At 54.1% G+C, this 12,309-nt stretch overlaps 3 protein-coding genes across 3 annotated transcripts; all 3 read right to left on the bottom strand.

Annotated features, from left to right (window-relative positions):
* Positions 1–311: 311 nt before the first annotated feature.
* Positions 312–3,439, bottom strand: BO97DRAFT_443620 (putative C6 transcription factor (War1); the record flags this gene model as incomplete). The annotated part of the gene is made up of 4 exons (XM_025698386.1): positions 1,867–3,439; positions 1,527–1,810; positions 916–1,463; positions 312–845 (listed from the first exon to the last, which is right to left on the bottom strand). Exons 1-4 carry the CDS (start codon positions 3,255–3,257, stop codon positions 312–314), a joined length of 2,757 nt encoding a protein of 918 aa, XP_025551071.1. The 5' UTR covers positions 3,258–3,439.
* Positions 3,440–3,995: 556 nt separating this feature from the next.
* On the bottom strand, positions 3,996–5,953 carry BO97DRAFT_391445 (phosphatidylinositol-3-phosphate-binding ubiquitin-protein ligase; the record flags this gene model as incomplete). Its single annotated transcript, XM_025693827.1, has 3 exons — positions 3,996–4,921; positions 4,985–5,076; positions 5,107–5,953. 3 exons carry the CDS (start codon positions 5,951–5,953, stop codon positions 4,295–4,297), a joined length of 1,566 nt encoding a protein of 521 aa, XP_025551070.1. The 3' UTR covers positions 3,996–4,294.
* Positions 5,954–7,282: 1,329 nt separating this feature from the next.
* On the bottom strand, positions 7,283–11,270 carry BO97DRAFT_88698 (uncharacterized protein). The gene is made up of 2 exons (XM_025701120.1): positions 10,428–11,270; positions 7,283–10,370 (listed from the first exon to the last, which is right to left on the bottom strand). Exons 1-2 carry the CDS (start codon positions 11,030–11,032, stop codon positions 7,502–7,504), a joined length of 3,474 nt encoding a protein of 1,157 aa, XP_025551069.1. The 5' UTR covers positions 11,033–11,270; the 3' UTR covers positions 7,283–7,501.
* Between the last annotated feature and the right edge of the window lie 1,039 nt (positions 11,271–12,309).

Here is a 12,309-nt window from a genome sequence, read left to right as displayed (position 1 = left end):
GGATGCACGTGCGGTCTGTGACATTTGGGAGGTGCGTTGTACTGGGGATGGATTAGGGGTTTGTTATGTACAAGTACTGTATCAACGTGGTGTATATCTCTCTTGGACGGCGTGTATTACTCTGGGTTGTGGTATGTGCTTCCTTTGTGCTTGTGCTTGTGCTTGTGCTTTTGCTTTATTCTTCTGAGGGAGGCAAGACTGATTCACGGGGAAAGTGGTTCCCATTCACATTGTAAAGAAAAATGTGAACAAGAGTAGGAATATTTACAATCAAAATGTACACCTAAAAACAATATTTACAAAGTATGCTTCTAGTAAAACCCCATCCCCTCATCAGCTTGAAGCGGCAGATTTAAAAACCCATCGCCGATCATATTGCGCAGGGCAAGAAGGTTCTCCGGGTCGAAGCCCATCTGGACGCCGAGCTCAGGCAGGAAAAACCCCTGCGGCATCATCATGCCCCCGTTGTTCGCGGTGGCGGTGGGGTCGGCGTAGCCTTGTAGGTCGGACATGCCGGAGCTGAAGACGGGGAAGTAGTCGCGGGAGGCTGGGGCCGGGTAGGGGGCCCATGGTTCGGTGGTCGAGTCGGTGGAAGTTGTGTTTGGGACGGTTGGGAGGGGGCCTGGGCTGGGGCCCAGGGAGTGTGAGGTGAGGTCTGAGGAGGAGGGTGCGGATGGGTGGTTGGTGGTGTTCGTGAAGCCTGGCCCCGTGGGGTACGGGATCGATGAGTCGCCGCCGGCGGCTGATGATGATGAGGGTCCGGCACCGGATCGGTTTTGCGAGCTGCTGCCCATGGCGACTTCGCTGAGGAGGTGCAGGGGGGTTTGGCCGGCGCCGCTGGGGTTCTGGGGCTTGTTAGTGGCGGTGGTCACTGAGGCTGACGCTGGAAGGAACTGTTTCACAGATGACACTTACTTGACTCCTCTCGTCGGTATGGCTCTGACTCTCCGACGAAACCCGGCACACTGAGACCGAGAGCGCTTCCTTCAGTACCGGACCCTGGTCTTTGCGTTTCATGAACCAGTTGCGTAACATGGAGAGCACAACTCCGAACTTAGCCGGAGTCCGTCCGCCAGGGAGTTCCCCGGCAACTGCGTAATGACGAATGACTTTGTCGAGATAGTACTCCATCTTGAGGCTGCTGGCGTCCATCACTTGGCCCAAACGTGTTTCGGGCGCGAAGACCATGGCGTAGAGTTTGATCAAAGCGACCACGGCGAAAGACGTGCGGGCTAGAGAAACAGTGGGCGCCGACACTAGCTTCTCGGCGTCAATCGCACAGATGGTATCGAGGGCTTCATGGATGGAAGTCAAGCAGGAGCTGAGGGCGCTGATGTGTGTTGCGCGGGTAGGGCCAGGAACATCATCTCTGTTTGTCCGCGCCTCGTCCTTGCCATAGTCCACATGCATGGCATTTTCGTGTAGGTAGAGGTTGACGATAGAGTATGCTTGCTGGATGATAGCTAGAAACCAATGAGCACTACACCTAGAACAAAGAACATGAAAGGAAATCCAAAATTGCTTACGTGAATAATGCTCAGGTAGTGTTTCCCTCTTCCACTGCTCCAGCTGCTTTTCGAGCACTTTGAGCGTGTACAAAGATTTCGGGTCCGAGAAGGACACGACAGAAGGGATTTCATCGCTCGAGAATTGAGTATAGATCTCTTCGATGATTTGCGCCAGCTTGGCCCATCGAACCATTGCCTTGTCGGACGGCAAAGCATCCGGAGACTTCTCCAGGATCTCAACGCATTCATCCATGTATGGAAGCCATCGCACCAGATTGACCCTTCGGAGAGACACGGCAACCCTAGGACATGGTCAGCAATCCATGAGCTGGGAAAAAAGTGGAGATCGAGTACATACTGAACCGCAACGAAATAGCACGACAGCCAGGTCCTCCTTGTCTCCGGAGAGTCCGGGTCGAGGACCTCGGTCGACTTCTTCGCTATAATATCTTTGATCAAGGTTAATTGCTTGCCCCTCGGCATTGACTTCCGATACAAGCCCACATCCATAGCTAAAGTCACGGCCATATGTGTCAATTGGTAGAATTTCAGCTCTTCAAAATTATCCGGAGGCGTGTACCAGTTGCAGCAGACCAACAGCGCCTGGACTAGCTCCAGGGATTTTTCTCCCTTGATAACGATCCGTTCCGCAATCACTTTGTAGAAATCGTTGATCAGAGGGATCTGGGTCTGGGGCTGGATCGTGCCTATGGCCACGGCGATGATCGCATGAAACAGCACTGGCTTCTTCCGTCGTACGTCCTCCATCTTCGTCCCACTAGGAAAGACCACCATGGGGATCTGCAGTGCCATCTCTTCATTGAATCGCGAGAATGCTTCCGCAGCGATATCCGCACTCACCAGGCCCCGATCTACAATATCCGCAACCTCATTAACCCCTTCCTTCGCCGTAGAGTCCGACGGATACCCTAAAGCACGCCACTGCCGGACTGCTTTATTGTATATCGACTGTTCTTCCCCGGGACTAGAAACCCGAGACGTCGCAGGCGTAGCTTCTTTGGCCTCCCCGCTGTGACAGCGTTTCGTGCTGATCATGCTCGCCGGCGAGCCGAGAGGCGGGGGCTCATGGGATGGGGTATGATGGGTGGGGGCCAGCCAATGCCTGGCGGCAGGTTCCTCGCGCGGCGGATGCATATGCTGCTGAGCAGGCTGCAGCACGGTATCGCGATCATGCGATGCCTGGAGACTCGCCGTGAGCGCGTCGATCTTCCTCTCGAGCTCCGCGACGCGGTTATCCGTCTTCTTCTGCCGTTTGCGCGTCGGAACGGTCACGATACAGGTCCTCCCGGCTTTCGCGCATCGTTTGCAACTGCCATTGGGCTGGCTGATGTCTGGTTCGCATCGCACTTTCAACTGCCTGCACGCTTCGCAGGCGCGCGGCCGTCTCAGCTCCGCGTAGGGGTCATTCGGGTCGATGGAGGGGGTAGGGAACGGGTCGTTGCCGGGGATCGACTCCGACCGGCGCTGATAGCCCGGTTGGGCCACCTGGGGGCTCGGATAGGAGGGGCCCGGCGCTCGAGAGCCTGCCAGCCCGGAATGCAGCCGGTCGGTTGGGGGCAAATGCGGGGTGGGATCGGGATACTCTCTGGAGAGAGGGGCGGAGGCGGCGACGGCCGAGTTGCTGTGTCTGGACGCAGGGGCTGCGAGGTAAGGCGCGCGCGTTTCTGCGCGTTCGCCAGTCCGTTCGCCGTCAGTGCCATCTGCATGCAGGCGTGGATCGAGCTCCATCGGGGAGCGCGGAGACTGAGGGGGGTAGATATCATGTCATGGTCAGCTAGGCTCTCTTCGCCAGGGAGTGCCATGAGCAAGGCATATCGCCAGGTAAGATCGTCCCGCTCGCGGACTCGAGTGAGTTAATGGGGAGTGGTCCGATTACCACTATTTCAGTTTGCTTAAGCTTACCCGGGAAACGATCTGGGGTCGCAGGAGACAACAAAAAATAAGGTAAGGAGCGAGGCGACGCAGCGCGGAGTTGGAGTCGCGCAAGTCGGAGAATCGGACGGTCGGGCCCCGATGGCCGATGATGCGTGAGGCTGGCCGGTGTGGTGGTGGTGATGGTGGCTGGGCCAGACTCGATCTGGAAATACTTACTTTGGCTTGGAAGTAGAGAGAACACAGAAAGAAAGAAGCAAGTAGGTGGGAGTCGTAAGAACAAGTCAAGAGAAGCGAGAGAAAGAAGTGAAGAGAGTGAGAGTGAGAGGGGAAGAAGTAATTTCCCCAATCCGGATAGCTTCAACTCCCCCAGTCCATTAGTCCATTTCAGATATGAAGAGGAAGGATACAATCAGCCCAATGTATATCGATACATTTCAGTCATTTGAACCAGTTCAGTGACTCTTTCTGTTTCTCTGCCTTGGTGCACGATACAAAAGCCTACTGTTTTGACGACAGACTCCAAGACTTGATAACCAACAGCTGACACGTCCCGATGACGTGGGCGCGTTTTTTTAGCCTTGCAACAATTGTAGGCAAACACGACTTGATTGTATTCCGATCTAGATTGCAAAATCGCAATGAACCCACCCCGGCAGCCCGTTGACATCGAACAAAACACCAGTTGAATCGCCACAAATGATGAAAATAGCAACAGTATAGCAAGCAACGCCGGCTTAAACGATAAACAAAGGGCAGTCAATCGGACCGCCCCAGCCTTCCCAATAAAAAGAGCCGAGAGCAAGATATAATATATAAGAATGCGGAAAGCCAGCCGCGGGGAACCCTGCTTCGCCAACAGCAAGAGTGATATCCAGAACCGAGTCCAGAACTCAGGAGACCTTATGCACTGGGCACTCCTTCTTACGCTCAAACCACTCCACTATACATCGTTTGTGGAACTTGCACAGGCACTCCAGCCGTACGAGCGGCTGGCCGACTTCATACTCCTCCATGCAAATCGTGCACTCCTGTAACCCGCCATCGTGCCCGATGCAATCCTTCTCGGTAGCCTTGAAGGTCACCAGCCGGACGGCGAGATGGGACTGGACCGGACTGCCGCTCTGGGGACTTGAGCGCCCGGGCCGACCATGATTTTCGATGCACTGCCGAATGTGGGCTTCCCGGGCATCCTCGCCCCCGTTGGATCCCAGAAGCGGAAGCTCCCGGTCACAAATCGGACAAAGATCCTGCTCACGAACATGAGGTGGGCGTGCAGGCGGAGCTCGATGGGCGTGAGGGATGGCGGGCAAGGAGCTGGCGCCACCAGCGGGTGGATAAGGGAGAGGCCGAGTGGACGAGCTTACCGATCCAGATGTAAAGCGAGGACTTGCCAAGGCAGCGTAATTCATTCCGGGGAATCGTGGGGCAAAACTGCCTGCGAATCCCGCCAAAGTCGAATAATCGGTTGCGCCAACTGTCTGCCGGCTAGGTCGCGTCCCGAGAGGCTCGGTTTGAATCTGTATATACATGCATTAAGTATACGACCACCTGACCACCATCCGATGAATAAACGAACTCACCGGTAAGCTATTATAGAGACTGGGCCGAGTTGGGGATGACAGCGAATGATAAGAACGGTGCCGAGAATTCGGCGGCGCATAGTAGGATGATCCTTCGCCCCAGCCTGTCGCAGCAGCAGTACTTGGCCTTCCGGGGTTTTGCACCGTCGCAAACCCACGCGGCGGCTCTGGGTTGGGGTCTGGCACACAGGGGTTGCAAAGTCTCACCTCTTCCCCGCCGCCTAGGGCTGGGTTCAAGGTCGTAGGCGAGTGAACCGAATCATCGCCTCCGGAATGAAAGGCCGCAGCAGCTCGGGGCGGAACCAACGCAGCCGCGGGGGAGCGAGCGGGATCGCGCACGATGAACTGTCGTGGAATAGTGATCCGGTGGGGTGAGCATGCCGCACATACCACCCTGCCACATTTCCGGCAGTGATGCTTCCTATACCAGAAACTGAACGCGGTCATGCAAATGGGACAGTGTGTGACCTCAGCATCGGGCTGCCACCGCGGTCGAGTATATTCCACGAAATTATCCTGGGCTCGCGACCATGATCCCCGACGGGTGTTATTGGTGCTCGACGGGTGCGACTCCGGCGGTGAGGAGGATAGGTCGATCGGTGTGGCAAAGGAAGAACCAGGCATCATCATGGCAGGGCGTATCTGAGACGATCGCTGAGGCAGAGACCTGCTATCCACCCTTCCTGCTCGAGTACTTGGGCCAGCTTCTGTTGCCCACGACTCTGATCCGGTGCGACGGGGCCAACCGTCCCCCTCCATGCTAACCATTCTTCTTTTCCGATCTGACCCAGTCACGGTGGATCGTCGTCGTTCGGAGCGCTGATCGCGTGCAGGGCCGGCCTCAGTGGCCTGCAGATTTTCCGAACTCGCATGAGGCCTGAAAGTAGCGGCGGGTCGAGTGGCGGGGAAGGCGGCGGTGGAGGAGGAAGCGGAGGATGAAGGACTGGCCGGATTCGACAACGACGACATTAACCTGGAGTACGATGGAGGCGGTGGGAAATTCTTTGGTATATGAGTCCCTGGGGCCGAAGAGGAGACTAGTCTCCGTCGTTTGGAGGACGGGCCGTCATTGACTGGGTGGCGCGGTGATGCCAGGATGGAAGGGCAGCCGGGCGGGGGGAAAGCGGTGGATGACGCTGGGTGCTTATGTACCAGATGGTTATGAATTGTGGGCTCTAGACAGTAATTGTGGGCAGGTACAGGAATTGAGACAGGTCACACAGTGTCAGATCCCTTTCAGTCGCAGCGAAACGGCAAAGGGGGGACTGGGTTCGGACTTCGGGCGTCGAGGCTGGCTGGATGAATGATAAGAGCGCGTGCTCCACGACCTCGTGACAATCCGAGGGGCACGACCAGAAACCCAGGAAAAGATGATGACTGGAACCAGATAGAGAGCGCAGCCAAACTACAGCCACTGCAAAATGGCTAGTAAATCATCCAAATGGGAGGAGGGAGGAGAGGAAGGGGAGAGGAGAGGAGAGGAGTGTGGGATGTGAAGGAGTGAGTGAGTTGCGGCGAATCGAGTCGAGCTGACTGGAAGAGGGATAGTAAAGTGCCAGTAATAGTAGTAGTAGTGGAGATGCCCTTATAGGACCGGGCCTGGGTTTAGCTGTTTTGGTTCGGGTCCCACCCGATGTTTCCGGTCGCCGCGGGGCTGTCAAAGGCGGTCAAGGATTACTATCATTATTTTATTACTCAATAGTTGTTAGTTAACTAGTTATGGGATGGGATCAAGAACGAGAGCACTTTCTCCTCCTCTGATTTCTTTCTACTGACCAGCATTCAAGCAGAATCTAATTTGGTCCATTAAGATGTTCTGATGGGACGGCATCAGGTGCCTAGCAATGGGCGTACTCGTGTTGAGAATGTCATCCAGACATGCACATGGCCTGATTTCGCCCCGGAACCCTCCTTATCGCTTAGTCGGCAGATCTGCATCCAGCTCCATTTAGAGCCCGACAACCATCAACCGACTCAACATGGGGGGGGGGTTCGGGTACTCTTACACGTCAGATTGAAAACTTACTTTCCCAAGAGGACAGAAAACAATCCCCTGTATATGTTCAAGTATACTCAATAGAGATCCAGCAGTATCACACATGTCCAACCTCCAAGCTTCGCTCACTATAGTTAAACTGAACTATTACCGAAGATTCCGTACATGAAAGAAAAGGTAGTGACTCCAAGATATACAAGATGCAGCCCCTATGCTTGCAATGAACAGATGATAGCCTAAATCAGGACAGTCCGCGGGCGCAATTTCACCAACACTGCTCGCACCGTGAGCTCACAAGGGCACGGAGATGGAACGCTTGTAGAATAGAAAAAAGTGGCGAGGAAAACAGAAACACGCTGACCAGCAGATTGCGATGGAATACTGATGATGCATATGTGGCGAGACCCAAGCGTATATCACAAACTCCGGCGCAGAATGATTTTTGGAAAAGGTGACAGCGAATAAGAAGGAGATTCGTGAGAGGAAAAGGAAGATCGGAGTAGTGACACGGGTAGATAGAACTATTTTGAGTTGCTGCTTTGGCGGTCACCGTCTGGGTGATGTGCTTCGGTTACCAGCTCAGCAGCACTGCCTGCAAAAGATGGCTCATCTGGACTGGCTTCATGGATCTTATCCTGCGTACGATACTGAGCGACGTAGCCCATACTAGACGGGCGCTCGATGCGTAAGTTCTCCGCATTTCCATGCCGACGGCTGGAGGTAGTTGAGGCGGTTGTTGAGGCAATAGATAAGTTGCGATCCCGCGAGGGAGAACTGGCCGCACTGAACGGCAATCGGCCAGCCACGGATGCCGAGGGATGAAGATGATTTTGAGACTGGGCAGGAGTAAAATCTTCAGGCTGATTGGAAACGGCCGGCTCCCCCGCAGCGGGCTCGGGAACCATTTCGCGTGATAATGATGTCTCTTCAGCGTGTGCGCCGATAGTGCTGTCTTGCTGTGTGTTCTGTGGTTCAGTGGAGGGAGGTTGAGAGCTGTGGTGAGAGCCTACGCGACTTGGAAGCTCAATGGCGCCCCCCGTATCAACGTTTGGTAGCGTGATTGCGATGTCCGGGGTCCGTTCGTGACCCTCACCTTCAGAATCTTCATACTCATGAGAACTATCAGACTCTTGATGGGCATGATCTGCGGCCCCAGGCTCCTCGGGCTCATCTGCATACGGCTCATGGAAATCCTCGCCCTCCGGGAATAGACCTGCCGGTGGTGCCCTAGCACTCCGGACAACTTCGAATCCCTTCCCTTTCTCCTTGGTCTTCCCTCTGAGCAAGTTTCGGAAGAAGCCAGTCGCAGACGAAACAGGGCCCGTGGGGTCAGCAGGGCCTGTCTTCAATTTGCGTGTGCCTGACTGTGATAGCGGGGGACCCCTCACACGGTAATAGAAATCGACCTCGCGCACTGCATAGTCCTTTCTAGACTGACGAGGATCCTCCAAGTCGAGATCGTCTTTGGGTGCTGGGAGGTATGCGGGAACAGGTGTATTTCTTCCAGAAATTGACGGGCCTTCCATAATATCGTCATCGACATCCCCATAGCTGGCCGCTCGTTTTCTTGCTCGAGACTTCTCCCTCGATACGCCGATCTCGATAATCTTCTTGCGCGGCCTGGGTGGTCGGTAATAGGGATCATGCGGATGCATGGCGAAGACTGGTCCGCTCTTGGGAGAATTGCTACCCGGTGTCTGATAGCCTGCGCCAGCAAACCCACCGGGCGTCGATGGCGTAAAAAATCCGCTACTATTTGCTCGACTGTGAGTTCCACCCTGTGCGCTTCCTGACTCGAAGAAGGCACTAGCACGGCCTTCACTCGCACCCGCCCGGTGCAGAAGCATAGCAGAGCTTCCGGAAAGACTTCGCGGTCTGGATCCATCAAATTGGGAAGAGAGCCGGTCGTCGGTATGGGCCAACATCGCCGCCTCTGAGCCCATGCTCTGACGCGTACCGACACTTTGCCTGGGCACACGACGTGACAGCTGCCGCATACCAAATACCTTAACCAGGCCACCTCGAGTTACACCACCTTCGTTACCTCCCGCTCCGGCAAGACGTGCGATGACTTCGATCAAGGTCTGGAGGGCATTAAGGAAGAAACCGAAAACAAGCACTAGGGCGTGTAGGAAAAGAATAATATATCCGATCCAACCCCGTGCAGCCTGCGAAACACCCAATGAGGGGACAAAGACGATGCTTAGCAAGATGGTGAGAAAACGGATGATTGAGAAGCAGGCATGATAAAGGTTCATGGAGGTGGGAGATGCGAACGGTCGAAACGCCACTATGGTCAGCAGTGAGACCACTTCGCAAATGGCGAGGAGCACAATTTGAGCGATTCCTGACGGCTGCAAGGCTCCAATAGCAATACCCCTGGCGAACGAGAGAAAGATTGGTACCAGAGCAAAGGCGGCAGCATCGTCGCAGAAAGTGTTGTACAGCGGGCCATAGAGGAGGACCGTCGACAGGTCATCGAATAAGTAGGATTTAGGGCGCGTGGTCGCGATCAAGCGAGTTGTCCAAATAGAGAATGATGCCAGGATCAAGATGACCACAACCGCTAAGACAACACAATATGCTGGAGAATGGCCGGCAATCACTAATTGAAAGAACGAGAAAGAGATAAGTGGCAGCAGCAAATAGTTGAACACGATCCGGATGACGTTTCCAATGGTGAAAGGCATGTTTTTTGAACGAAGGTCTTCTTCCGGCACATGAGCAATTGTACGATGGAGGGTGCGAAGCCCGAAGGCTATTTGAATAATGACTGTGACTGAGACCACAATCACAAGCATCCAGACCATCATTCCGGGCCAGATGTCGCGGGATGTTGGCAACCCCACATATTGATTCAATCTATCCAGTCCGTAGGTAGCATTGACAGTATAGACGCCATCGACTACAGGATTCCGCTCCTTTCCGGGGGCCGAGAGGCTTTGGTTGAACATGAGGGATGACCAGGCAACTTGGCTGACCACAGGTTGATAGTAGCCAGGGTAATCCAATGACAGGGCACCAGTAAGCACCGCGAACTGAATGTAGTTGAGGCAATCCCCAAAGCCCGGCGTCACTAGACGAAGGACGTCCTCATCGCGTCCATAGTTGCTAGTCCAGTGGAAAGGATCGGTAGTTCCCCATGGGCTGTAAATAGCTGCAGTGACGGTAGCGATCCCGACCAGCAAGAGAATAACCACTGGGATGTAGGTAATTGTGTTTCGAAGAGACGTCCCGAGATCAGGAGTGATATCTACACTGACACAACCGATCCTTGTGGCAGCCGCATCGGCGGACTTGATCAATAGGCGTGCCGACAAGGTCGAGAAATGGTACGCGGATTGCATGTCATGTTGGACGGAAAAGGCTCGCAAGGCGGAAAGATCGCTCCTAGTGAGGCCAAAGCTGATTAGCTGCTGTTAAGCAATTGAAACGAGGAGAACTCACGCATTAGCGTAGAACACAGGACCCAGTGGACAGCTCCCCTGAGTGACAGAGTCACAGAATTCCGACGCATCATGGTATGGATTCCAACTGAGCACGTTGATCTCCGACACAAGAGTGCTCAATTTGTTACTTGAAAAGTCCACATCCACGATCTTTCCCACGGTATCATTCGGGTTGGACCAGTCGGGACTATCCGGGCTTGGATAGGTTTCCCCATTAGCCGTTCCTGAAACGTTTCCATAGACCGTGATGTTGAGGGGGTTGAGAGAGTCTTTCAAGTTGAAAGCGACCGACACGTCGAGCGGAACGAACTGAAGTTGTCGCGGATTCGATTCGATGACAGCCGCATTCAAACAGTTGTCGAAATTCAATAACGCCGCGTAAGTCGGGCATGTACACAACACTACTAAGACCAAAAACATCCAGCTCACTCCACCAAACACGGACCGACCTCTGCGCCATCGCGGTCGGGATCGTGGAAAGCGCTGCGATCGTCGAGCTTGCAATCCACATAATTGAGTTCCAGGGACATCGGGTTCATATTGACGTGAGACTACCATGGTGACAGGATTATCGATCCGTTTTGCGCCGCGTTGCGGACTCATTTCGGTCCCTCTGGGTAGCTGGGATGACCTCCTCGGGGAGGTCAGCCCCCTCGTAAACGAATCAATCCACGTTGTCCTAGCAGTGTCTTGCCTCGACGATAGAACCACAAGATATCCCCAGTAAGCCTGATGACCGCGCGAACCTTTGCGAACGGAAAACAACCCAGCGATGAATCGGGGAACGGAACGGAACGGTTTTGGATGACTTGACGTGAAGGACTATTGGGATGGGCGCAAGGGAAGCGTATGAAAAGAGAGTTGAAAAGGAGAAGTTGATTACTCCTCTATCTCCCCCAAAATAGTGATGTAGGGGATGCGCACCATAACTTCGGGGGGTGTGGATGGCGGGGAAGGGGGGATGGATGGATGGATTATCGCAAGGTCGGGAGAGCTAAGCTGTCAACACGAGGAATCGGTAGCAATGATGACAGTTAGTTAGTAAGTAAGAAAAGGGGCGGGAGATAGGTCTGATGTCAGTTAGGCTTGAAGCTGGGACCGTACAGCTTTGACAAAGAGAAAGGGAGAAGGGGAAAAGAAAAACGAGAGAAGAGAAGAGAAAAAGATTGGCATGGTTTGAGAATGCGAAACCCTCTCCAGTGCAGTCTCCCCTCTCTGCTCCAAGGTCAGGCCAATTCCAGTCCAGTAGTCAAACAGAGACACTGGCAGTTCAGTCATCAGTCAGTTTTCCAGCTCCGGAACAGAGCGCCAAAACCCAGCAGCTGCTGACTGCGCCCTGTTTGCTCACTTTGTTCCGGGGGGGGGGGGGGAAGCCAACCAGCCTGCGCTGAAAGGTTAACTGATTGGGGCGGCGGGACTGCCTGCCAGCCAAAAGTGCCCAGTCAATGAAGTGGTGGCTTCTAATCTTGGAAATCACGCTAAAACAAAAACCACCCCCCCTCCGAGTCCGACCGCACAACAGAATCTCCCTAAGAAAGTCAAGTAAAAGAAAAGGCCCCTACAAAACTTGCTTGACAACCAGACAGGAAGTTCATGGTGGATAAGCATCCACACCCTCGGTCTCGGAAATGGGGAAAAACCCTGAGGTTGTCTCAGCCATGCCACTTATACGGATTTACGAGCCCATCCTTTCGGCTTCGTTAGGAAACTGGTATCCATTGCCAGCAGTGCCTTCGGAACCGTCCTGGTCTCTCTTCTCCTCCCAAAGGTGGTTGCATACAACCAGTTCAACAATGTGTCTATCTGATCTGCAAAGAACAACATACAGGAAACGGTTGACTTCCCGTTGCCATGAATACTAGTACGTTTTATGGTGAAGA

This window comes from Aspergillus homomorphus, assembly GCF_003184865.1.
Source record: "Aspergillus homomorphus CBS 101889 unplaced genomic scaffold BO97scaffold_20, whole genome shotgun sequence".
Lineage (NCBI taxonomy): Eukaryota > Fungi > Ascomycota > Eurotiomycetes > Eurotiales > Aspergillaceae > Aspergillus > Aspergillus homomorphus.
This window is presented reverse-complemented; position numbering and strand designations above follow the sequence as displayed.

What these genes read in the sequence shown, in the direction of transcription:
- BO97DRAFT_88698 (XM_025701120.1), bottom strand. Translation starts at nt 11,032, where the DNA reads ATGAGTCCGCAACGCGGCGCAAAACGGATCGATAATCCTGTCACCATG. An exon ending in CCTGTGTTCTACGCTAATGC is followed by an intron (nt 10,371 to 10,427) that starts GTGAGTTCTCCT and finishes TGGCCTCACTAG; the next exon opens with GAGCGATCTTTCCGCCTTGC.